Raw genomic sequence first — 27,849 nt, forward strand, 5'->3', positions numbered from 1 at the left:
TCAGCAAGGAAGTTAATCACGTCAGTGACAGAGGAGCCCATGGGATCCAGGTGCTTTGCCACACACCAATGAACCCATCTGTTCCATGCTGATCTATAACGTTTAGTGGTGTTAGGGGCCCAGGCTCCTCGAATGAGGAGCTCAGCGTCTCTCGAAAGCGAGTCACAAGACCAACGTCCCCTGAAATCCTCCATGCCATGAGACGTAGATGGCCCTGGAGAACCAGAGGATGCGGGTGACCCAAGGGATCCGTCAGAATGTGGTCGAACGACGGTAGCCGAAGAGGTTTGTCCCAGGACAGCTCCAGAAGAGAAGGGAACCAGCATTGAGCTTTCCAGATTGGCGTGATCAGAATCAGAGAAGCTCTCTGTCTGCGGACCTGAGCCGCCACCCTTTGAATGAAAAGGAAGGGAGGAAACGCATAAGCTGGAAACTGGGACCAGTCCTGTAGGAAGGCATCCACTGCTTCCGCACCCGGATCCGGTTTCCAGCTGTAGAAGCGGGGAAGGTGGGCGTTCCACCTGGACGCAAATAAGTTCATCACTGAAAGACCCCAAAGGTCTGAAATTCTCTGGAATACTGAATGATCCAGCCTCCAGTCGCTGGCATCTCGAAAATTCCTGGACTGCCAATCCGCTACTGTGTTCAGATCGCCTGGGAGATACTCCGCCGTGACAGAAATCTGGCGAAGAAGGCAATAGTTCCAGAAGTCTTTCACAAGATCCGCTAGGACCTTGGAATGAGTGCCGCCCAACCGATTGATGTACCTGACAGCAGTCGTGTTGTCCATCCGAAGAAGAACACAACACGAAACCCTGGTCGAGGTGAAGGAGCAGATTGCGAGCGAGCCCGCAAGGAGCTCCAAACAATTGATGTGGAGGTGAAGTTCCTCCTCCGTCCATCTGCCGCCCACCGAGAGGGAGCCGCAACGGGCACCCCAACCCTGGCGACTGGCATCTGACTCGATCACAAGATCCGGACGGGAACTGAAAATCGCCTTCCCGTTCCAAGCATCCATGTGATCTAACCACCAAAGAAGTTCCGACCGGGCTTCCAGATCTAAGGAAATCAGTTCCGAGTAAGTGAGACCCTTGCGAAGATGAAACGCCTTCAGTCTCTGAAGAGCCCTGTAATGAAGAGGGCCTGGAAAAATGGCCTGGATCGAGGAAGACAGCAAGCCCACAATCCTCTCCAATTGGCGGAGGGATATTCGATCCCGTCGGAGAACTTTGCGAATCTCCTTCTTGATCTTGGAGATCTTTTCGGAAGGAAGATGAAGCGTCGCATCCGTAGTTATGATCAGAAAGCCAAGGAAAGTCATTTCCTGACGAGGAATGAGATCCGACTTCTGGGCATTGATGATGAAGCCCAGAGACTGAAGAAGGGTTATTGTAACCTGAAGATGGTGAAGAAGGAGATCCTTGGACTGACTCATTAAAAGAATGTCGTCCAGGTAAACAATTAGACGAATCCCCAGGGTACGGAGATGTTCTACCACTGGGCGCAGGAGTTTGGTAAAGCACCAAGGTGCTGAGGAAAGACCAAAGGGGAGCGTACGAAATTCGTAAACCTGATCCTTCCACAGAAACTGGAGGAATCGACAATGAGGAGGAAAGATTGGAACCGAAAGATAAGCATCTTTCAGATCCAAGCGAACCAACCAATCGTTCTGCAACAGAAGGACTCGCAAAAGATGGATGCCCTCCATCTTGAAGTGTCTGTAAAACAGCCATTCGTTGAAGGAACGGAGGTTGATTACCGGTCTGAACCCCTTGCCCTTCTTTTCTACAAGGAAGATGTTGCTGAGGAAGCCGTTTGGGTGAAGCACCGAGGGGATGATGGCGCCTTTTTGTAACATCGACTGAACCTCTAAATCTATAAGTTCTTGTTCTGTGACAGAAAAAACTAGAGGGCGAGGACGAGAGAGTTGAACGGGGGAACCGTAAAATTCGATGTGAAACCCCTGAACAGTTTCTAGAACCCAAGGATCTGAAGTTATCGACGACCAGGCCTGGGGAAACAACGCTAACCTTCCCCCCATTTGAACCAGAGAGATGATATGAAATCTTACCATTAAATCCTCTGGAGTTGGACTGGTTTCCACCACGTCCTCTGCCTTGGCCTCTGCCTCCTCTGGAAGGGTAAAAGGTACCCTGTCGTCCATCATTCCAGCCGTTATTTCTTCTGGATTGGCCTCTATTGGGGCCTTGCTGGAACTGACGGCCGGAAGAGCGACCCCTGCCTCTGCCGGCCCCGCCAAAAACCTTTTTGGGAAAAAAAAATTTCATAGAAGCCTGAGCTTTGTCCAGAGCAGAAAAGGTTGCAACAAACTTCCCCAACTCCTTCACAAAGGGGTCTCCAAACAAAGCACCCTGCGCAATTGGGCCTGCCTCAGAAGACGACAACTCTCCTAGCTTTGGATCAATCTTAAGAAGCAAGGATCATTGACGTTCCGCCGAAAGCGCGCAATTGGCATTGCCAAGAAGGCACATTGCCCGTTGCGACCAACCAGCAACGTCATCAACCGACATCGGTAAGCCCGACTCTTTAGAACGTTGGGCCACTTCAATTATTTTAGTCAGAGGGCCCACGACATCCAAGAGCTTATCCTGACAGGCTTTCCATGACCTATCTATACCCTTTTTAGGGTCCTTGATATATTTAGCGAAGAAGGTACACAACTTGGGATCAATCTCAGGGGTGCATGCCACCTTAAAGGGAAGGGAAGGGCGTGGGCACTCAGAACGCAGGCGGAGGTGAACATCCTGAGGTAAAAGCTGTCGAAGCTTAGCTGCGACATAATCAGCAGTAGACTGCTCAGGAAACCACTCCGATGACCTGGGTCTACCAATAGTAGATGGGTCAAACATATTAGGAGGTACAAGATCACCCTCCGTAAGACTAGGAGCACTGGGCTTTGGGCGCCAAGACCTGCTCACATCAGAAAAATCCTCTGAGGAAGCGTCCTCATCCTCATCTACGTACTCGTCCTCCTCATCATCTCCCTCGATGGGGAACCCTTCCTCCGGGTCAAGGTCCTGGGTGGCAATACCACCAGTCTCACTGGGCGAGTCGTCCCCCCGGAAGGGTGCGCTTCTAAGGGTGTGCGCACTCTTACGAAAGACCTCAGATAATTTACTGAAGCCCTCCAGGTGCCCCGCGTCACGCTTCCTGGCCGTACGTGGTAGAGCACATGGAACACCACTGGGCCCTGCCCCACTGTCCCCAAAAAAACCTGTATCATTCTTGAAAACATGGGCTAACAGTCTATTTACACTGTCCTGCAGAGGTGCCAGAGCTTGAGCGATCGCAGAAGAGAGAAGCCTGTCTACCTCTGCAGGAGGGTGCGAAGGGGTCAGTTGTGGCTGATCATTAGGAGCCACCACCTCAAGAGTAGAAGGACCGGACTGCATTTTAGCAGAAAAACTGGTACCCATACACAAACACCCCAACTATATATAAGGGGAAACCCTTCACACAGGTACCACACAGGCTAACACCAATGAAAAAGCCTGAAACACAAAAGTTCTGACTGAAAATAAATTGAAATTTATAAAAATTCAGTCAGAAGATAATTCTTGCCGTCGAAAAACGGCGTCAGTGTGAGGGAAGAGGCAAAAAACAAATGAAGCGCAAAGCCTCAGCGTGTTTCTACTCAAGCGCGAAGAGCGCTGAGGAGAACAGCTGGTCGGCGTCAGAAGCCGACACCAAGACCGCGCACGCGCGAAGAAGAAACGCTCGGGCTGAAAGCCTACTGCGTTAAATACACAATAACACAGCCTACAACAAAGGCAAAGTCAAATTCTAGTCAAAAGATATCCAAACAAAGCTGTCTACACTCAAAATCAAAACTGCCACGACAAAGATCAAGCTGAAGTAAAACGTGACTTATCTTGCCAAGGCAGCAATGGAGAAAGAGGAAGGACTAACAGCTGGGATTCCCTATATGCTGACTGTTGGACTCTGATTGGTTGATATGTTACCATGACTACCGCTGCCATGTTGGTTTGGGTAGTCCTTGGTTTATTGTTTTTTCTTACTTCTAACTTGCTGTCCAATAAAATGGAGAAAGGACTAGCGAAATCCTCGCCTCCGCTTCCTGACATAGAATTCACATTCCTGTGGAGTCGTGCTGGAGGTTAAAGGGAAAATAACCACTTGCACCAGTCGATGCCTAGGCCAGAATGTTGACCAAATCGGAGAATCTCTCTGATGAGCGGTTCTAAGTTCACATGGGCTCTCTGACATAGAGGATGGTGTCCGCATTCAACGAGACCAGAAGGGGGCTGGTGTTGAATTGTAGGTCTCTCGGTAGATGCCTTTCCTGTAAATGGTGAATTAAAGGGTCCATGGCAAGTATAAACAAAATGTAATTTTTTTTTAATTGATACTTGTATAGCGCACTACTCACCCGCAAGGGTCTCAAGGCGCTTGTACGAATACCACTGTGGAACCCATCCTGGCTTTCCCTGTGAAGCGTCCACTCCTGGGCACCCCTAAGGTGGAGGCCAGGCATCCTTAGCGTTGACAGAGGACAGCCCTGCTGTGTGCCACGGGATAGAGGGATGGGTCGGGAGAGTGTGCCGTTCAGGTGAAGTCTCACCTTGAGGCGGCAATATAGAAGTGCAGTGGTGGCTATGAATCCCACAAGCATTCCCATGCGGCACATAACAGACACAAAGAAAGGCAACTCCAAGGAATCAAAGGCCTGGTCTGTGTCCAATAGGATTGAGGTGGCAGGGACCTCTGGGTTAATTCTGAGAAGGACTAAGAAAAGCGTCCTGAAATTCAATGAGGTAGCCGGTGGGGAACAAAGCCGGATTGGGCCGGCGAGATAATAAATTCCATCAATTGGGACAGGTGCATGGCAATGAGCTTAACTAGAATTTTATCATCCAAATTAAGTAGGGACAAAGGTCTGTAGGACCCACATAATAACGGGTCTTTACCAGGTTTGGGGAGGAGTATAACAACCGCTTCCTGATGTGTGGGGGGTAAAAATTGTTTCTCGAGGGCCTCTGCGTACACCTCGATTAGTTGCTGCGCCAGCAGATCTTTATATGCCATGTAAAACTCCCCAGTAAAGCCATCCAGCCCAGGGGCAGATGAGCATCGAAGGGTGTTAATGGCTCTGAGAACATCGGCCTCGGAGATCGGCCCCGCCAAAAAGTCCTACATAATTTTTTCTAGATAGGCTAATGCGATCTCAGATAAATAAGCTTCCTGTGCAGTGGTATCGCATCCTACTTTGAAAGTGTAGAGAGATGTAAAATAATCAAGGAATTTATCACAAATCTCCGAGGTGTCGGTGAGTACCTGATTAGTGGAAGAACGCAGCTCGGTGACATAGGCTTTGCTGTATGGGGGCCGAAGCATATCACCGAGCGGTTTGATATTTGCCTAAAAAGATTGTCTCACAATCGGCAGAATCCCTGTATTCAGTGAGGAGGGCCAAAAGTTTTCCCGCCATATCTGGGTTAGAAGTGTGTATCGTTGCATTGTCCAATTCTGTTAGGTCGCGTTCTAAGCGAGAAAGCATGTTGCAGAGGTCTTTGAGCAGCCCAGCATGTTTGGCAATGCAAACGCCCCTGATGTATGCATTGAAACCCTCCCACAAAACGTCCCAAGTGTCAACCGAGCCAGGGTTGATGGTGAAGTAGTCTTCAATGGCCTTGCGCACTTCAGTGTGGAAAAGGTCATTGTTGAGGGCGCAACTTGGGAAGCGCCACTACCGTTCGAAAACATTGGGTCGGGGGAACCTAAGGAGAAGCTTAACAGGGGAGTGGTCAGAGTATGTTCTTGGGAGTTTCACAAGTGAATGGAACCAGTTGGAGATGCTATGGGAAATAAGCCAATATTCGATTTTAGTCCAGGTGTTGTGTTGGCCGGAATAATGCGTGTATTCGGTGAGGGAGGGGTTGCGCATGCACCAAATTTTGAGGAGGTATAACTGCTCGCAAAAGTCAAGAAGAGCACAACACGGTTTAGTTCCGGGGGAGTTGGCAGTGCCATCTTATTCGGTGTTGAGGAAGATTTAAATCCCCCCCCCACCAATTATAAGATAGGATCTAACTTTAAAAGCTGGGCATGTAGGGAATGAAAATATTCCGGGATTCAGTGTTTGGGGCGTATTCACATACCAAAGCTGCGGTGTGACCCATTAGCGACCCAGTGACAATGGTGTATCTACCCTTGCTGTACAACTGAGCAGAGACTAAAGGGGACCCTTTTGTGAATAAGAATGGCCGTGACCCGGGCGTAATTGCTGAAGTTGACAAAATACCTGTGCACGCCCCAGCTTGAAGCAAAGCGTGTTGAGTCAGATTTAGGTGAATGCGTTTCCTGCAGAAACGCAATGTCCACGTTTTGTCGAAGTAGATAATAGACAACATGCCTTTTCTGACGATTATCATTGAGACCCCTAACATTCCAGGACATCAAGGACAAGCCAGAGGGACCATCTATATTACTCAGCTGAGTCATCTGGTTGTCGTGGCATAAATGACAGAAACAAGCACCAGAAGTTAAATGCGAACTGTGACAGTAAACATACCAGGAAATAACCAACAGTATCTATACAATAGCAATTGTCCGCCCCAACCCCCACCCGACCTCACTAAGAAAAAAGCAAGGCAGATCCACAACAGATAACAATATCTAAAGCACCAACTGACTTTACAGTGGAATGAGAAAACCCTCGAATGGTACATCGGTGCAACCAGAAACATACTCAAGGTGTACACCCTGTGGGGTGGTAACGCCACAACAATCAACCAGCTACTTAAAACACTTCAGAATGATGAGTAACATTATCCCAATACAATCCTGCAATAATGGAGAAGCAACAACCTGGTAGAGTCAGCCAGTTCCTGCACCAGAAAAGAGTTCCATGCTTATATTAGAGCTGCTGTGTGGAGGGGAGAGCCTAGCCCCATCTGCAACTAACTGATGTTTTGTTTGTATGCGTGGCAAAATTCCTGCACCTTGGTTGGGTTATCAAAAACGCGGGCCCTGCCATTAACATCAACTCTCAGTCTGGCTGATTATAACATGCCATATTTCAAACCTAAGTTCCTGAGGGTGGCCTTGACCCCATTGTACTTGTGACTACTGCCGTGTATGCGTGGGATATTGTAGCAGAGCTGGGACAGGTGGCGTAGCTTCAACGCCGCGCGGCCATCTTGGTCGGTGGCTTGGCCACACCCATATCAAGCGGAATGTAAATACCTATCAATGCCCTGGAGCAACTCTAACTCTGCTCATTATACTACCCTCTCTATGTATATAATCAGCTGTGGCACTGCTCACCATGCAACCATATCCATATTTATATTCCGCTCTAACCACACTCATCATTCTACCTTATCCAATCCTGTAACCATCTCTAATCCAGCTCATGATTCTACTCTGTCCATAACTATACCAGATATAGCTCTGGTCATTATACTACCCTAAAATAAAAAGATAATGGATGGAATGCTGAACAAATCAAACATTCACCCCCAGTCACAGACCTGGGTTAAATCCATTGTTTTATTGCACGCCATTCCAGTTTAGACCCAGCCATATGCAAATCAGTCTCGACGCTGCTCCCCATTGGAAGAGTCCAGCCCGAACTGCCTGGCCAGGTCCTCCCTGGACCAGAAACAAGCATTGTGGGACCGGTTTCAGGGTATCACCCCTCATCATCCAGGGTAGCTTGAATCTGGTGATGTAGCAAGCCGCTATACCTATAATCAGCTGTAGCAGTGCTCATCATTCGACCCTATCCATATCTATAATCAACTCTAACCACGCTTATCATTCTACCTTTCCATATCTATAACCATCTCTAATCTAGCTTATTATTCTACTCTGTCCATTACTATACCAACTCTATCCTTGGTCATTATACTTCCCTATCCATGCCTATAACCAGCTGCAGCCCAGATCATCATTCTACCGTATCCCTATCTATAATCAGCTCTACCTTAACCATGCCTGTAACCAGCTTTTAACCTGCTCATCATTGCAACCTATCCATGCCTGTAAAGAGGTTCTACCATGCTGAGGCTTCTAATGTATCCATGCCTATGACCAGCTCCAAACCTGTTCATTATGCTTCTCGGTCAATATCTATAACCAACTCTAACCCTTCTAGTCATTCTACCCCAGCCATGTCTAGAACCCGCTCTAATTCTGCTTACCATTACCTTATCCATAGTCATCACCAGCTCTATCACTGTTTGTCATTCTTCCCTATCCATACATATAACCAGCTGTAGCACTGTGAATCATTCTACCCTATGCATGACTACGACCCACTCTAACCGTGCATGTCATTCTATCCTATGCATTCCTACAACCAGCTGTAACCCACTCATCATTCTAAACCATCTAGGCCTATATAACCACCTGTAAACCTGCCCATCATCTTTCTAATTAATGGCATTATCAGCGCTAAACCTGCTCATCGATCAACCTGATCCAGGCTATGATCCATTCCATTAACTAGCTTTATCCTGTACATAAGTCTGCCCTTTCCATGCCCATAATCAACTATAGCCTCTGCCCTATCCATGCCATGGTCAGCTCTAACCTGCTCATCATCATTCTGCCCTATTCATGCCGATGATTAACTTTAACCCTGCTCGTTTTTCTGCCTTTCCATGTCATCAGCAGATCTAACTCTGATAGCTCTGACCTGGTCATCCCCATAACCAGCTCTAGCCCGATCATCATTCTACCCATTATGTACCCAGTGTTGGACTGGCATTTCAGGCAGCCTGTCAGTCTGCCACTTCCAGATGGGCCAGCTTGAAAGGGCCTGCATGTGGGGCTGTGTTTTTTTAGTCCTTTGGGCTGTGATAGGACCAAAAACACACAGCCCGCAGGCCAGTCCAATGATATCTATGACTATAATCAGTTCTAAACCTGCTTGTTGTTCTGTTTATTTAATTTCAATTATCACGCCCAGCTCTGCCCGTTCTTACACCCAACTAATGCCCAGAGTGAGTTACAACACTTGTCATACTTCTATTCCATCAGCATCTACAATGTCCTCCATCCTTGTCCTTATTCATCCAGATCATTTAGTATCTCCAATTCTGCCCTCTTTTCAGCCCTGTGTATCTTCCTGCCCAACTAATGCCCTCAATCAGTTCAAGCCCTGCTCTCATGCTACCACAATAACACCAATATTTAGCCTCAAGCCCCTTTATTGTTTTTTCTTTTCAAAACTTGTAATAAGCAAACACCTTGTTGCTCATTCTTTCGATTCAGTGCCCACCTTGGCTGCTAGGCGTTTCCCCCCCCCCTGTGCTGAAGGCTTCAGATCTTCATAGTTTCATGACGAGCTCAGCTCGTCATCAGCACAGCTCAACTGTGCATCATGACGAGCTGAGCTGGTCATGAGCATCGAAAGGGTTAAGTCTCTTGAAAGACTATAATTTGCAGGAGTATTCATGCTACTCATAATCAGTCCAAATCTTGTAATCATTCTGTCAAGTTCAAGTTTATTTCACGTTTATTCTGACCGTTGGTCCACAAACGATACATGTCTTAGTAAAACATATATCTAAAAGAACATTTCATTAACACACATAAATACATCCTAAAACATGTTCAATCTAAAAACGCACTGTTACCTAAATTGCGGGTGAACTATTTGTTAAAAGTCAATAAAAGGTATAACAAAAGGCCTTCACTCTTTGCATACATTTCCCCATAGCCACGGCAATATCTAGATGGATCATTTCAGTCAGCAGGGTCACAGCCTGGGCCCTTGTTTTATTCTCATATATCTTAAATATTGGTTTTAAGAACATAATACGTGAATCCAGGAACTTCATGCAATCAAATAAAATATGTAGCAGATCATATTGGGTGCCCAAGGAACAGGTGCATCTTCTTCCTATGTTATCAATCATTGCACCCTTTACCAATTTGTTTATATAACAAGGGTTTACCCCAATTCTTACCCTCAAAACCTCATTTTGTAATCGGCAATCCGGTAGCCTATCAATGTAGGGGAAGCATTGATCATTTTTCCATGCAGCAGTCATAAAACGAACTGAGGTTTTATTTGCAAGATAATTTTGGTCCTGTGCTTGAGATATTTCCTTCCCCAATAACCTAAGTGTCTTCTTATCAGTGTTAACCACAGAGATAGTGGGGCACACATTAACCTCCATCTTATTGCATAGCTTTGTCATAATCACCCTAATCTCTCTTGCCCATTTTAGTTCGCTATTCTGTATTTCGTTTTCACACCATCGAGATATTTTGGTGTTTACGCCTACTCCTAGGCGTTGCCAGAAGCGAAGTAGGCGCCATACCGGATAGAATACCCCATGAGGTCAATCCTAGTTCCAGTCTTACACCCTGGACCATTGCTGACAAGGGAAGTGTAAATAACTTTTTTAAGTTTTTACCTTCCTCGACATTCCAGTTTTCCTTGCCACTTAAATATACCAGTTCTGCGCCATACAAAAATTGTGGGGGTATGATAGCCTAATATGCTTTTAGCACTGGTCTATCGGACATTGCGCCATAGGCTTTATTAAACAATTTCAGGCTGCTGAAGGTTCTTAGTTTTGACACCTCTAGGTGAGTGTTCCATTTCAACCTTTTCACGAACCATAGCCCCAAGTATCTGTATTCTGTAACCGATTCCACTTTCTCCACTTTCTCTGACCCTATCCACCATGAGAACACAGTTTTCCTCCGGCCAAAGCTCAAGGTGTGATTCTGTCCAATCTTAACCACAATCATCTCCACCCCTGTTCAACCCACATCAGCTCAATCAAGTGCCACAATAATTACAATTAAGGTCCAGACCTATATCCAACCAGTGCTTAATTGGTGCTGATGTTTGCTGGTGGGCAGCACCGGCACTTATTTTTAAACATCAGCTCTTGTTTATGAGCGTGCACCACATGGTGGTACTCTCAGCTAATCCCTTAAGCTTGGCACACGTATTTAGCAATTCAATGTATAACAAAATAATAACCTGGTGACCTCCAATAGTCAAAATGTCACACTTGTTTAAGTGTGATGGCTGGTATGTAATGCTAGCATTGTGGTTCAGCAGTAGTGACACAAATATGGGTTGTGTCAGATGCAATGAAATACCTTGGCCCTGGCACTTATAGTTTTACAAACTACGCACAGTACTCAACCCTGCTCACCATTGTCAGTTGTCAATATCCAATTTCACTTTCAAAAATAAATTATATTGCTCCCCAATAAATGCCATATTTAGCTCCAGCCTGGCCCATGATTCTGCCACACCAAGGCCAAACTCAGCTCAGTCCCAGCTCATTATTCTTTCCAATAAATGAACATACTAAACTCTTCACCATTCATCTCTGTTGATAATTTGCTCCAACCTGCGTAATATTCTGCCCACTCGCTATCCTATCCATAATCAGCTCCAACATGTGCATCATTCTGCCCACTTACTACCCTTAAACAGCTCAACCTTCTCATAATTCTCCACACTCACTATCCATAATCATCTCCAACAGGCTCGTTATTCTGCCCACTCACTATCCATAATCAGCTCCAATGTGCTCGTCATTCTGCCCACTCACTATCCATAAACAGCTCCAACGTGCTCATCAGTCTGCCCACTCACTATCCATAATTAGCTCCAACGTGCTTGTTATTCTGCCTACTCACTATCTATAATCAGCTTCAATTTGCTCGTCATTCTGCCCACTCAAAATCCATAATCAGATCCAATGTGCTCTTCATTCTGCCCACTCACTATCCATAACCAGCTCCAACTGGCTCTTCATTCTGCCCACTCACTATCCATATTCAGCTCCACTGTGCTCATCATTCTGCCCACTCACTATCCATAATCATCTCCAACGTGCTCATCAGTCTCCACACTCACCATCCATAACCAGCTCCAACGGGCTCTTCATTCTGCCCACCCACTATCCATAATCAGCTCCATCGTGCTCATCATTTATTCTGCTCACTTACTATCCATATTTATTTAGAAAGGACAAGGGGACCCGATAATTGGCTAGGGACCACGGGTAACAATTCTATGAAGAGGAACAATGGTCCTTAGCAGACTGAAGAATGAAAAACGAAAATACAATATAGGCCACAATAGGCTACTATATGAATCCACAGTCCAGCCGGACGAGGAGTTTTATTCAACAATACTTAAGAATATAGTCAGATAATTCAGAAACAACGGTTTCTATAATAGGGCACACGCCTGTACCCTATATAGGAAAAGGAGTGTGTAGAACATTACAGATTAATCAAACAAAACATATAAACATAAATACATGCAAAAACTTTGAGCTGTAGTCACTCGCATGTATTATATTATGCAGCAAGTTTAACCAGAAATAGAAACCACACAGGTTAGGCACAATGGAAAACTGTGGTGCTATTTACAAGTGTCGACGTTTCGATCCCATCGCTCATTAATTCTCGGGATCATCATCAGGACCAAATAAATTACATTTGCCTGGTAAAAGTAATAATAGCCCGAAACAATTTTGGGCGCTTGTTGCAGCCAAGGAACAAGGCGCTGTAGCCGGCAGATGGTTGCCGCTTTTAAGAAACAACCCAAATGCGGCAGGCAGGTAGAAAACCTTGCGGTTAAGGGGATTTAATCTCCCGTATTATCCAGATAGTTATGAGCTCCCGGGGATCAGGATTGCTGGTCTCTATGGAGAGCCTGCTCAATTTTTGATGTGGAGGGCTGGAAACAGCAACGGGGTGTTGTCAACGTCAATGGCACGATGGCTTGTAAAGACCTCGTTATTCTGCTCACTCTCTATCCATAATCAGCTCAAATGTGCTTGTCATTCTGCCCACTCACTATCCATAAACAGCACCAAACGTGTTCATCAGTCTACCCACTCACTATCCATAATCAGCTCCACGCACTTGTTATTCTGCCCACTCACTATCCATAATCAGCTCCAATGTGCTTGTTATTCTGCCCACTCACTATCCATAATCAGCTTCAACGTGCTCGTCATTCTGCCCACTCAATATCCATAATCAGATCCAATGTGCTCTTCATTCTGCCCACTCACTATCCATAATCAGCTCCAACGGGCTCTTCATTCTGCCCACTCACTATCCATAATCAGCTTCATTGTGCTCATAATTCTGCGCACACACTACCCATAAGAAGCTCCAACGAGCTCGTCATTCTTCCCACTCACTATAACTAATCAGCTCCAACATGCTCATCATTATGCCCACTCACTAGCCATAATCAGCTTCAATGTGCTCATCATTCTGCACACTCACTATCCATATTCAGCTCCAATGTGCTTGTCATTCTGCCCACTCAATATCCATAATCAGATCCAATGTGCTCTTCATTCTGCCCACTCACTATCCATAATCAGCTCCAACGTGCTTGTCATTCTTCCCACTCACTATCCATAATCAGCTCCAACCTGCTCATCATTCTGCCCACTCACTATCCATAATCAGCTCCAACATGCTCATCATTATGCCCACTCACTAGCCATAATCAGCCTCAATGTGCTCATCATTCTGCACACTCACTATCCATGTTCAGCTCCAATGTGCTCATCATTCTGCCCACTCACTATCCATAATCAGCTCTAATTTGCATATCCATTCTGCATAATCAGTGTGCACAATCAGCTTGCACATGCTCATCATTCTGCCCACTCACTATCCATAATCAGCTCCAACATGCTTATCATTCTGCCCACTCACTATCCATAATCAGCTCCAACGGGTTCTTCATTCTGCCGACTCACAATCCATAATCAGCTCCATTGTGCTCATCTTTTATTTTGCTCACTCACTATCCATACTCAGCTCCAATCCTGCACTTCATTCTGCCCACCCACTATCCATAATAATCTCCAACGTGCTTATCAGTCTTCACACTCGCCATCCATAAACAGCTCCAACATGCTCATCATTCTGCCCACTCACTATCCATAAACAGCTCAACCTGCTCATCATTCTGCCCACTCACTATCCATAATCAACTCCAAAAGGCTCGTTATTCTGCCCACTCACTATCCATAATCATCTCCAACAGGCTCGTTATTCTGCCCACTCACTATCCATAATCAGCTCCAATGTGCTTGTCATTCTGCCCACTCACTATCCATAAACAGCTCCAATGTGCTCATAAGTCTGCCCACTCACTATCCATAATCAGCTCCAACGTGCTTGTTATTCTGCCCACTCTCTATCCATAATCAGCTTCAATTTGCTTGTCATTCTGCCCACTCAATATCCATAATCAGATCCAGTGTGCTCTTCATTCTGCCCACTCACTATCCATAACCAGCTCCAACGGGCTCTTCATTCTGCCCACTCACTATCCATGATCAGCTCCATCGTGCTCATCATTTATTCTGCTCACTTACTATCCATATTTATTTAGAAAGGACAAGCGGACCCGATAATTGGCTAGGGACCACGGGTAACAATTCTATGAAGAGGAACAATGATCCTTAGCAGACTGAAGAATGAAAAACGAAAATACAATATAAGCCACAATAGGCCACTATATGAATCCACAGTCCAGCCGGACGAGGAGTTTTATTCAACAATACTTAAGAATATATTCAGATAATTCAGAAACAACGGTTTCTATAATAGGGCACAAGCCTGTACCCTATATAGGAAAAGGAGTGTGTAGAACATTACAGATTAATCAAACAAAACATATAAACATAAATACATGCAAAAACTTTGAGCTGTAGTCACTCGCATGTATTATATTATGCAGCAAGTTTAACCAGAAATAGAAACCACACAGGTTAGGCATAATGGAAAACTGTGGTGCTATTTACAAGTGTCGACGTTTCGATCCCATCGCTCATTAATTCTCGGGATCATCATCAGGACCAAATAAAATACATTTGCCTGGTAAAAGTAATAATAGCCCGAAACAATTTTGGGCACTTGTTGCAGCCAAGGAACAAGGCGCCGTAGCCGCCAGATGGTTGCCGCTTTTAAGAAACAACCCAAATGCGGCAGGCAGGTAGAAAACCTTGCGGTTAAGGGGATTTAATCTCCCGTATTATCCAGAAGGTTATGAGCTCCCGGGGATCAGGATTGCTGGTCTCTATGGCAAGCCTGCTCAATTTTTGATGTGGAGGGCTGGAAACAGCAACGGGGTGCTGTCAACGTCAATGGCACGATGGCTTGTAAAGACCTCGTTATTCTGCTCACTCTCTATCCATAATCAGCTCCAATGTGCTTGTCATTCTGCCCACTCACTATCCATAAACAGCACCAAACGTGTTCATCAGTCTACCCACTCACTATCCATATTCAGCTCCAACGCGCTTGTTATTCTGCCCACTCACTATCCATAATCAGCTCCAACGTGCTTGTTATTCTGCCCACTCACTATCCATAATCAGCTTCAACGTGCTCGTCATTCTGCCCACTCAATATCCATAATCAGATCCAATGTGCTCTTCATTCTGCCCACTCACTATCCATAATCAGCTCCAACGCGCTCGTCATTCTTCCCACTCACTATCCATAATCAGCTCCAACCTGCTCATCATTCTGCCCACTCACTATCCATAATCAGCTCCAATATGCTCATCATTATGCCCACTCACTAGCCATAATCAGCTTCAATGTGCTCATCATTCTGCACACTCACTATCCATATTCAGCTCCAATGTGCTTGTCATTCTGCCCACTCACTATCCGTAAACAGCACCAAACGTGTTCATCAGTCTACCCACTCACTATCCATAATCAGCTTCAACGCGCTCGTCATTCTGCCCACTCAATATCCATAATCAGATCCAATGTGCTCTTCATTCTGCCCACTCACTATCCATAATCAGCTCCAACGTGCTTGTCATTCTGCCCACTCACTATCCATAATCAGCTCCAACCTGCTCATCATTCTTCCCACTCACTATCCATAATGAGCTCCAACCTGCTCATCATTCTGCCCACTCACTATCCATAATCAGCTCCAACGTGCTCATCATTATGCCTACTCACTAGCCATAATCAGCTCCAATGTGCTCATCATTCTGCCCACTCACTATCCATAATCAGCTATAACTTGCATATCCATTCTGCCTAATCAGTGTGCACAATCAGCTTTCACATGCTCATCATTCTGCCCACTCACTATCCATAATCAGCTCCAACATGCTTATCATTCTGCCTACTCACTATCCATAATCAGCTCCAACGGGTTCTTCATTCTGCCCACTCACTATCCATATTCAGCTCCATCATGCTCATCATTTATTTTGCTCACTCACTATCCATAATCAGCTCCTATCCTGCACTTCATTCTGCCCACTCACTATCCATAATCATCTCCAACGTGCTTATCAGTCTTCACACTCACCATCCATAAACAGCTCCAACATGCTCATCATTCTGCCCACTCACTATCCATAATCAACTCCAACAGGCTCGTTATTCTGCCCACTCACTATCCATAATCAGCTCAATGTGCTGGTCATTCTGCCCACTCACTATCCATAAACAGCTCCAACGTGCTCATCATTCTGCCCACTCACTATTCATAATCAGCTCCAACGTGCTTGTTATTCTGCCCACTCACTATCCATAATCAGCTTCAACAAGCCCGTCACTCTGCCTACTCAATATCCATAATCAGATCCAATGTGCATTTCATTGTGCCCACTCACTATCCATAGCATCTCCAACGTGCTCGTCATTCTGCCCACTCACTCTCCATAATCAGATCCAATGCGCTCGTCATTCTTCCCACTCACTACCCATATTCAGCTCCAACATGCCCATCATTCTGCCCACTCACTAACGATAATCCGCTCCAATGTGCTCATCATTCTGCACACTAACTATCCATAATCAGATCCAATGTGCTCATCATTCTGCGCACTCACTATCCATAATCGGATTCAATGTGCTCATCATTCTGCCCACTCACTATCCATAATCAGCTCTAACTTGCTTACCATTCTGCCTAATCAGTGTGCACAATCAGCTCCAACGTGCTCATCATTCTGCCCACTCACTAACCGTAATCAGCTCCAATGTGCTCATCAATCTGCACACTCACTATCCATAATCAGATCCAATGTGCTCATCATTCTGCCCACTCACTAACCATAATCAGCTCCAATGTGCTCATCAATCTGCGCACTCACTATCCATAATCAGCTCCAACATGATCGTTATTCTTCCCACTCACTATCCATAATCAGCTCCAACTTACTCATCATTCTGCCCACTCATTATCCATAATAGGCTCTAACTTGCTCACCATTCTGCCCACTCACTTTATAATCAGCTCAGACTTGCTCATCTTTCTGCCAAGTCATCTCCTATTAATGTCTAACTGACCTCATGATTCTGGTTAGTTCATGTCCACATTGGTCTTGAACTCCTGGTGTCATTCTGCATCAGTGTGCCCAAATTATGGCACAGCCATTCCCAAATTCCTCACATCTCGGGCTACCTTCCTGCCAGTTCAAATACACCCCTCAAGCAGGAATTGTTTATGTGACACAATCCCCTTTCATGACTGCTTCATTCTGCGGCTTCTGAAGCGGGGCCTGCTGCTTGCTGAGCGCCACCTGTCTCCACATATGAAAGATGTGCATCTGAAAAGTGTGAACTGTCAGTTTTTCACATTCAACACTGCCTATAATTGCCTCAAGCCTGAATTCTAAATCCGAAAATAGTTTTTCTAAACTTCTAAAGTAGCTGTCGGATAGAACGGTGGGAGCATTTCTGAGCACCATGGACGCCTCCTTTTTGCTGTAAGTTTTGTTGTACTGTTTATTATATAGCTGCATTCACCATCTCTTTTGCTTCTTGGCGATTGGGCAGTATTCTGGTGGGTTGTATGTCACAATTTCATTGCTGTTAATGACGTCCTACAAGAACATCTTAGTCAAAATACCGTCTACCATGATATCATCACGCCTAATATATATATATAGTAAAGTATAGGTTTACAAGACTGAAATCTGCATACATGTACCTTGACAATATATACCGCCAAGATCCGTATATTTGAAGTTACCTGTAGTAAACATGCACTTACTTGTATGTACTTAACTTGACAACATTGTAATATTCAATGTTTGGCTTACAGCATCTGTGTAGATTGGAGTTGCAGCCAACACAAACACCTCAGTGACATGCTGTGTGTGTGTGTGTGTGTACGTGCTGTGCATGCGTGCGTGCGTGCGTGTGTGTGTGTGTGTAGATACATAGGTGCGCAGACTACAGCTCCATCACGCCCTTTAAATGAGAAGCAATGTCAGGACCTAGCCCAATTTTTCTCTGATAAAATTGATAAATTAATCATTGCGATAGATAAGAACAATCGTGACACTACTTCGAAGGAAAAATGGGAGTACACTGTGACCATAAATCAAACCCTACAAAAATGGCTGCCCATTACAATCGATACTCTTATCTCCCTCAGGAAGTCGATTAGATCTGGCTCACCACAGGATCCCATTCCTATCAATATAATAAAACTATTGGATACGCCCGCCCTTGAAATTATTGCTGACACTTTAAATTCATCCCTGGAGTTGGCCACAGTTCCTACCCTATGGAAACATGCCATAGTGACCCCACTGTTGAAAAAACCCACAGCAGATCCGGAACAACTAGCCAACTAGAGGCCCATCTCACTCCTCCCAGCTTTTTCCAAATGTCTGGAAAGACATGTACAGTCAGCCCTTATTCTTTTTTCAGATGAAAACGCCCTTCTCCATCCTACCCAGTCAGGATTCCGAGCGGGTTTCTTCACAGAGACTGCCCTATTGGGAGTCTCTGAAACCATCAGGAAACTCCTCGACGACGGTCATGCGGTTGCGCTTATTTTACTCGACCTAAGCGCAGCCTTTGACACTGTGTTGCATAAAAGGCTACTCACCACGGTTGAAAAAAATGGAATCTGTGTAACTGCTCTGCAATGGATTAGATCCTTCCTGAGCCAATGTACATACCAAATAGCATCTGACGCTGCATGCTCTGGACATTTCAACTCCCCTCATGGAGTACAACAGGGCTCCATCCTCAGCCCGCTCTTTTTCAATCTATATCTTAGACCCTTAGCAGATCTAGTGGAAAAAGCGGGACTCACCTTTATGACGTATGCAGACGACTCACAAATTGTCTTTTCATTGTCTGAATCCCAATCATCATCTTCGTCCTCTTTTAAAGATGGTCTCCTAAACATCTTCAACTGGATGACAACTAACCAGTTGAAATTAAATGGAGACAAGACGGAGATCCTCCTTCTGGGCAAACAGCCAGAGCTCTGGAGTACATCACACTGGCCTGCCCAGATGGGTGATCTTCGAACATCAGTGCCTCATGCAAGAAATTTGGGAGTAATTCTGGACAATACACTGTCCATGAAGTAACAGGCGAGCAAAGTAGTGGGTCTCTGCTTTACCATCATAAAATGGCTCAAGAAGATCCTGTGGATGCTGCCTATCCCCATGCAAAAAACAGTAGTCAATGCCTTAATTACATCCCGGCTTGACTACGGGAACATCTTGCATCTGGGGGCAAACAAGGCAGTCATAAAAAGATTGCAGCTGGTACAAAATACGGCTGCCCGACTCCTTTGCCAAATACCTAAAAACACCAGCGTGTCCCCCTACTTGCGTGAACTGCACTGGTTGAGGGTGGAAAATCGTATTAGATTTAAGGCCTTAAACTACATGTTTAAAATCAAAGCAGGTACCGCTCCTAAATACCTTCAGACACTAGCTCATCCCTATATCCCAACAAGAAACCTACGGTCTCAATCAGCTGAAAAGTTCTGTGTACCTAGATTCAAGCTTTCCAGGATGGGAGGAAGATCCTTTGCCCATCAGGGTACCACTATCTGGAACTCACTACCACTTCGCATACGAAAGGAGGGAAGTTTCTCCAGGTTCCGTAAAGAGATAAAGACCTGGTTGTTCGATCAGTAACCTTGAACAACCTCTGCTATATTATTCCAACCATGATGCTGTGCTCTTAGGCGCCGGGAAACCCTTTTTGGGTAGCTGTTTGCGCCATATAAGTTTAAAAAATAAATAAAATAAAATAAATAAATACATATTTGGATGTTATCGCTTTGGGTAGCAGCAACATCTCCCATGTGGCATATATCCCTTGGTTTTATGAATAACGACCATTTGTTTTCTGTTTCAGGCAAAGATGAATGAACGCGTCAAGTTCCTGTCAGTCTTTTCGCCCACGGTGGAGGTACTAATATAATCAAGTGGTCAAAAGTTTCAGCTAAGAATTATTGATTTGTCTGTTATTCTGTTTACAGTTTCCTTAATTTTTTAACATGAAGATTAGTAGGCAGAAGACCCCAAAACAAAAGATGTGATGTATGATGATATGGGGTGTGTTCCTGTCAGTCTGAGACCTTTAATATCCCGAACGACCCTAGCATGAGTGGGTTCACCCTGAATATCAGCACCAGAATATCAATGGGACACAATATGGAGGACAGAATATTGAAAATCAAATTTCAACAGGTATAAGTCTAGATTTTCTAAACCTAACTCCACATCTAGGTACCTACATGATACAAATACCTTCAAGGTACTTAGATGTTGAGTTAGGAATAGTAAATCTATAATTCTCTATTTGAACTTTCCTTTCGTTTTTTTGCCCCTCGATATTTTGTCCTTGATAATAGGGTGCCACATTACTCTGGGGAGTCGATATTCTGTAATACAACCCCGTGGATAACCTCTGTGTCCTGGACACCAGCAATCAAACATATTCAGACAATGTGTTTTGGCTACAGGATGTGAGGTGAAATCCTTCCCACTCACACAGAGGTTAGTCAGTGGGTTCCGAGCTCCTACCTTTTAAATTGTCAATACTTTTATTACCTTGCTGTTGATTTCATTTGCCTTGCAGAGCCGTTTACCTGTACTTGCCCATAAGTGCCCTCATTCCCTGTTCCACCTTTCTTTCCAAAGCCAGTTGTAGTGAATGGAAGTGTGTTTCTACATTACTTCGGGTGACTAGTGCTGCAAGTCTGCAGACAAGTCTTGCGCTCCCCATTAAGTAGAGTGCCCATTTAAATTCATGAGAGCGCGGACACGCACCCACTGGCCGTTCTGTCTAAGAAGAAGACACCATTCTTACCTACACAAGAGAGCAGCTTCTTATTTGGCAAACAGCTTTAGGTTTCTGGCTTGTGTCTCCCCTATTGGGTTTATTAACCTTTATGAGGACAAGACTAGTAGCTGTTCATCATGTGGTTATAGGGTTACTCCTCAAAGACTCATCGCTAACGCACCTGCTGCTCATTTTAATTATACAGTGAGCCCTTGGCCCAGAATCGAGACTATCCCTAGTGAAACTGAATATAAGGGCTACTTGATAAATGCAAGACATTTAATTTAAAGTAAAGATGAATTTGCTGAGTTCATTTCCACTCATGACCCCGATTGGGTATTCGTAACTGAAACTTGGGCCAAGGGGTCATCTGGACTCGAATTGGTGGACGCTATACCTCCTGGCTTCATGATTCTCAGGCATGACAGACTAAGCAGAACAGGGAGTAGTTTAGCTATCATCTATAAAACTAAATACAAATGCCTCATTGAACCTCTTCAGAGTTCAATACCATGTTAAGCTAGATATTTATTTTAAATAAAAATATTGCCCACCAATTCATTTTCCAGGGTTCTAGTTTGTAGACCCACTGGATCTGGGTCTTCATTTACATTAGAACAGGCACACATAATGGAACCTTACCCTAGAAATGACAATGTCACTCTCCTTTGTGATTTTAATTTCCATCTGGAAGATAATACGTCCAAAGAATCCAGGGACATGATGGCGTGCTGTGGGTTGTCGCAGTTGGTCAATGCACCCACGCACATAGCGAGCCACACATTAGATGGGATCTTCTCCAGTGATAATCACCTTAGGTTCACAGAAACAATCCACTAGTTTGGTCTGATCACCTTGCGGTGACCTTTACTCTTGTCTGGCTATGTATTCTGGAAGATCCTAATGCTCACTCTCATAAGTGTCTTAAAAGGAACTGGAAAGGGTTCTCTGAAGAAACCCTATCTCAGGTCATTACAAATAGCCATTGGACAAGCCACGAGGATGCTAAATTATCAGCAGCAGAGCTCTCTTCTTGGCTCACCTCAGCAGCTGAAATGGTTGCTCCTATAAAGAACACACTCACATAGAGGAGGAAGCATACCTTCCTGTTGCTTTCAGAACAGCTCAGGTATTAAGACAGGCCTGCCGATGCGAGGAACGCACCTGGTGCAAAAGCTATAATCTGCAGGAAAGAAACTTATATAAAACCATTCTTAGGTCTTACAAAATGGCCATTAAAGAAGAGAAATCTATCTTCTGCTCAAATAGCCTCGTGTCTGCCAAATCCTAGAGAGAGCTCTTCAAATGGGTCAATCTGCTCTCTGCACCTAGTAAGCCCTCCAGCATAGAGGGCTATCAAGATTTTTGCAATTGATTGGTAAACTTCTCTCAATCCAAAATCCCAAATACCTATAAGAAATTGGACTCTCTGAACACAATACCCCATAACATCTACCCTGTGGATGCTCAGACCGAGCAAATTTCCTTAGATCCCATGGTCACTACTAAGAATCACCCAGTGGCATTTGCCTGCTTTACTCATCTTGCATCTGACAAAACAGAGCTTTCCCATCTCAGCATGAAGCTAGGATCTCCCTTTGAACCTTGTCCTCCTAAGATTCTTCAGCTTGCAGCCAAGACTATTGCTCTGTCCCTTACAACTACCATTAATACTACAATTTGCTCAGGGTGCTTCCCAAGGCTTTGGAAAATGGCAGCTGTAAAACCTCTGCTAAAAATACTATTTAGATCCTATTGACTTAAAAAATTACCAGCCCATTTCTCTGCTACCACCCCAGTCAAAAATGTTACAAAGCACCTCAGCTCACAGTTGATGGTATATCGTGAGCAACACGAACTGCTGGATGCCTCACAATTTGGGTTCAGAAGTAATCATGGAAACTGCATTAATATCTGCAGTCAACAACATTCAAATCATGGTGGATGCAGTGCAGGCTGCAGGACTGATCCTTTTATATTTGTCTGTGGCCTTCAACACCATCTATCCATCCCTGCTGGTCTGTAGGTTGCAGAATTTCGGAATTACAAGTTCAGCATTAAAATTGCTCACCTCCTTTTTTAGGGACAAATCATAGACAGTAATCTTTAATCAACACAGCTCAAAAGTCCACAACTTTGCTGTGTGGGGTCCCTAAAGGTTTTTCCTTGGGCCCTAAACTCTTCAACCTACATGTTTCCCTACTGGCAGCGCTTACAGGGTCATTTAGGGCTGCAGACCATACCGTACACTAATGATATGCAAATTATTATATCAATTGCCAAAGATACTCAAACTATCAACTCTAATTTTAAAAACTTCATGCAGTCTGTAGCTACTTGTATTGGTAAAAACAAAGTAAGACTGAATGGAGACTAGACTGAGGTCTTGATCGTTGATAGTCAACCCTCCATTTAGGACAACTCCTGGTGGCCGGAGATGTTGGGCACCCTACCCATACCAAAATATTCAGCCAATTTTGTTTGCATCCTCTAGGATACAAATCAGTCATTTAACCTTCTGGTCAATCAAACTGGATCGACATGCTTTTGGATTATCAGGATTCTCAGAAAGGTGTTCCCCTTACTTCCAATTTCTGCACGTAAACAAGTAACTCTGGCCCTGATTTCATCTGGGCTGGATTATTGTACTGGATTAAAATTGGAGATCAATAAATTTGCCACCGGCAAGCTGCATCTGGTACAGAATGAGGTGGTGAGACTGATCTTCAACATCCCAAATGTCAATCTATCTCGGCGGGGATTTCAGTGCTTCACTGACAGTCTATGAATAAGCAAATTATTTTTAAAGCTTCATGTATTGTCCATTTAGACACTGTATAACACTGGACCGAGAGGAATGAGAAAAATGTTTAATTGCTATATCCACTCTCGACATCTTCACTCTGCACACCTTAACCATGTGGTTGCTCCTAAATATCTAAAGTCTAGCTTGGGTGGCAGAGATTTTTCAGGTGCTGCAGCTAAGTTATGGAATTTTATTTGCTATCTGTCACCCGCCTTCAGATTCCTGTCCCTTTTTGAAAGGCCTTGAAAACCTGTATATTCACTCTTAAGTGATTCTGCCATGATCCCGTCATGGCTTTTATTCTCACTGTAGGTTTGTATGTAACTAATCCTTTCTTATGCGCCTTGATGCATTTGGGCATTAGTTTGTGCTCTATAAAACCACTTTCGTTCATTCACCTAGAAAAGCAGGGCTCAAAGTTGCAGGAGAGACAGCGGTACCACTAATTGGTGCATCAAAAGCCAGATGGCCCTCAGATACGGAGGCAGTTGTTCCAATTGAGTTTGGTCACAGACATTCTGACACAACAAAGCAAGAAAGTGGCAGAAATTCATAACAATGAACTTTAGACCCTGGCCTGTCTCAGATGTGCTGTGTGACCCTAGGCAACAACAACCACTTTTTTTACTCATGTACAATGCTTTCAACAGATGCCCATATGCCCATAGAAAGAGAAACTGAAGAAATGGCATTGCTTGGACGTACAGGTGCCACCAGGCTGTGAGGAGATGGTTAAGATCCAGGACTGTCAAAGTACAAGTCTATCCTCTTGGCTGCCCCGGAAAGTAACAGGCAGAGGCAAAGCCAATAGGGATGACCTATGATAGCTGCCTGCAGAGCTATAGCATTTGCCAATGCTTATTCACGTATGGGTGGTTATAATAAAAGTATGATAAAATAAATGTAATCATGGCAGCCCCAAGTCCATGCAACTGCACTGCCTGCATCCCAAAGAATGATAAAACATGCAAAAATAACCTTTGAATGTTCCTGTCCTGCTTTCCCTGGTAACCCACCACCATAATATTGAAACTTTGTGTAGTGCCCTACAACACCTTCAGTAGTTTGGCTTGCAGTCTCCGGCTCCATACGCCATATACTGGGGTTTGACTGGCGTCACTTTGCCTCTCCTTCCCTCTAACCCTCTAGGAAGCCAGAGGCCACCTTGTGTTGCGGCCTGCTCTTGTGTACCAAGCACTTTGCTCGTTTAACAGTAGTTTTAATGCGTTTCTTATCTGTCATTCTTTGGTAGACTACACATAATACTCTTTGGCGGTTTAACAGTGAACCCTGGGTTCCACATTGCTGACTCTACCTAATATCTCTTGGTGGTTGGGCAGACAAGGCTGGATGTAATTCTCTCGGGCAGTTTAACAGTGCATCTAATGGGTTTCTCATCTCATGCTTCTTGGTCAACTCCACATTATATTCTTGGTGGGCTCACATTGATTCCAGTGGGTTCATCCTCTATCCTCCTCACTCTGCATCCCATCTTCTTCTTCATTCCCCAGGTCCTCTCTCCCTTTTTCTAATTTTGTTCCCCAACTTTGGCCCGCATTCACTAACTTTTGTTCTACCCACTTTCTCAGAGTCCCCTCTATCCATGGAGGAGCCCTTGTCTGATCTCTGTGACCTCCCAGACTTCCTGACCTTCACTCTACCCTCGCTCTTCCACTTTCTTGCACCTTCTCTTCCTTTCCTGCACCGTTCTTTTCCCTGCCTCTATCCTGAGCATCCTGACTTTCACTTTAACCTCTTCCGCGCCCCCCCCCCCCCATGCCCCCCATGCCCCCCATGCCCCGAGGTCAATTTCTCTGTCCCTCTCCAGCATCACTCTTCTCAATTCTTCGAGCTAACTTTTGTTCTGTTTTTGGTCTCCAGTCTCTGACAACGAAGGCAATCGAAGACATTCAGCGCATAGAAACATTCCTGATTGTAGATCTACAGCAACTGCTACAAAATGTGAGTTCGTCCTGCCCTCTCCGCCTGTCCTTGTGACAGAAACCAAATATAGTGCAAGAACGTTACATCATGTGCTGATACAACCCTAATGGAGCACATCAACACTACGTACACCACACACCACCATGCGCACATTACACCATAGCATACACCCAGGTCACCATCTCTATTTACATCTCTATATACTGACCCTACACCCCACCTAAACCCTTACACCAAAAACCACCTAGAGCCTAGGTCACTACCAAGTCATATATTACCACCTACAGCCCATAGCACAAATTACACCTCACAACGTCACTATCTGCACCAAACACCACCATTTACACACTGCCCATATCCCATCACTGCTTACACCCTGTACTCTCACTCACACCTCTACACCCCCTACACAGAATGCCACTTACAGCCTAAATTACCACCAACGCATTAAAGCACCTCCTAAACATTACACCTCACCATATGTCGCCATCTGATCGCAACACCACCACTACACCTTCCCCTACCTGCGATCTACTCTCCCTTCCTACATCCCAACACCACCTACACCACACATCTCCAACAACTGTCACCACCTACACCATATGCCACCACCGGCACCCAATACCAATCAAACCTAATAGGGGGGTCAAATATTCCCAGGTCTAAAGACTGTGCTGCACCCCCTCCCATATCATCATGTGCATCTTATCACAGTGGAATTTTAGCCAATGAGAGCCCACCCATTCCATGACCTCCTTGAGGCACTGCTCAAACGGCATTCCCTATCCCTCCTGCCTATACAGGACAAGGCTGATTTGGATGTCATTGGCATACATAAAAAGAGGAGGCCATGGGAACAGGTGACATTGACTAGAAACTCAACATGCACTCTGAAATATCCATATCACAACCAGTACCCTTGCCCACCACCTACACACTATGTTGCATACACCATAAACCAACAAAACACCATAAACACATTATACACCACCTACAAATAAAATTAAACTGCCTAAACCATAAGCTGCATCCTAAGTCACCATTTACTACATCACATACACACTGGATCACCAGCAACAATCTACATGACCAGCTACACACACAAGCAACCCACATCCCACAGCACCTACAACTTATACCATATAACACCATCTTCACACTACACCATCTTCACCCTGCACTCCCACACCACCTACACCTTATACACGTCCAAATAAGTCCCAACTTCACCCTTACCCACAACCTTCACATTACACTAGCAGCACCCTGTACTCCACAGCGCCTACAACACACACTGCCAACTTTCAATTTCTCAATAAAATGAGGATAAGCAATATGCCTCGATTTTAGTAGAGACTATTGAAACCCTAATATCATGGGACAGAAAATCCTTAATACAATATGGAGGGACAAATTATTGGAAGGTAAGTGCAAGGAGGGAGGTAAGGATTTTCTATTACCGCCGCATCTACGTACCTAGAAGATATTTATATGTCCAAGGTTTGTATAATTTGTCAGCATTCTGCAACCTCCAGGTCATGTTTTAGCTTTCAGAAAAGTGTTGTATACTCAGATAAATAAATGATGTTGGTGGAATGACCAAGACTCAGTGGGAGTGGTTGGACCTTTGACGTGGGGAGTGTGTGTGTCCCTATTGGTGTAAACAAGGCCAGTGATGTGAGGAACAAGGCAGCCTCTAGTGGTTGGCCTCTGGCCCACAGGAACTGAGCTATGACTCAAGAAGAGCAGTGCATCTAAAAAAAATCCAAAACTATAAATCTTTAAAGAATGCTCTGTTTTTGTCTACCCCAGGAGATAGAGTGCTTCGTGAAGAAAGAGCTGGAATATTTCGTGCAATATGTCGATTGGGTTAACAGAACGGTGAGTATCGCTTGCTGCACACCTTTGCCGGTGGCTTGTTGGAGGGAATCTATACATATACCTGATTCAATACACTTTCTAAGTGTTTCATCTTTATTTAAATTATTTGTAGCGCAAAGATAGCTGGG

At 44.8% G+C, this 27,849-nt stretch overlaps 1 protein-coding gene across 1 annotated transcript in view; it reads left to right on the forward strand.

Moving 5' to 3' along the window:
* The window catches only part of PROM2 (prominin 2), a 379,221-nt gene that overhangs the window by 320,946 nt on the left and 30,426 nt on the right, over positions 1 to 27,849 (forward strand). Inside the window, exons 18-20 of the mRNA XM_086943323.1 lie at positions 20,161 to 20,214; positions 25,778 to 25,858; positions 27,653 to 27,721. Of these exons, the coding sequence (XP_086799449.1) occupies positions 20,161 to 20,214; positions 25,778 to 25,858; positions 27,653 to 27,721 (204 nt within the window). The remainder of the gene's footprint in view (positions 1 to 20,160; positions 20,215 to 25,777; positions 25,859 to 27,652; positions 27,722 to 27,849) is intronic.

This window comes from Lissotriton vulgaris, chromosome 11, assembly GCF_964263255.1.
Source record: "Lissotriton vulgaris chromosome 11, aLisVul1.2, whole genome shotgun sequence".
Lineage (NCBI taxonomy): Eukaryota > Metazoa > Chordata > Amphibia > Caudata > Salamandridae > Lissotriton > Lissotriton vulgaris.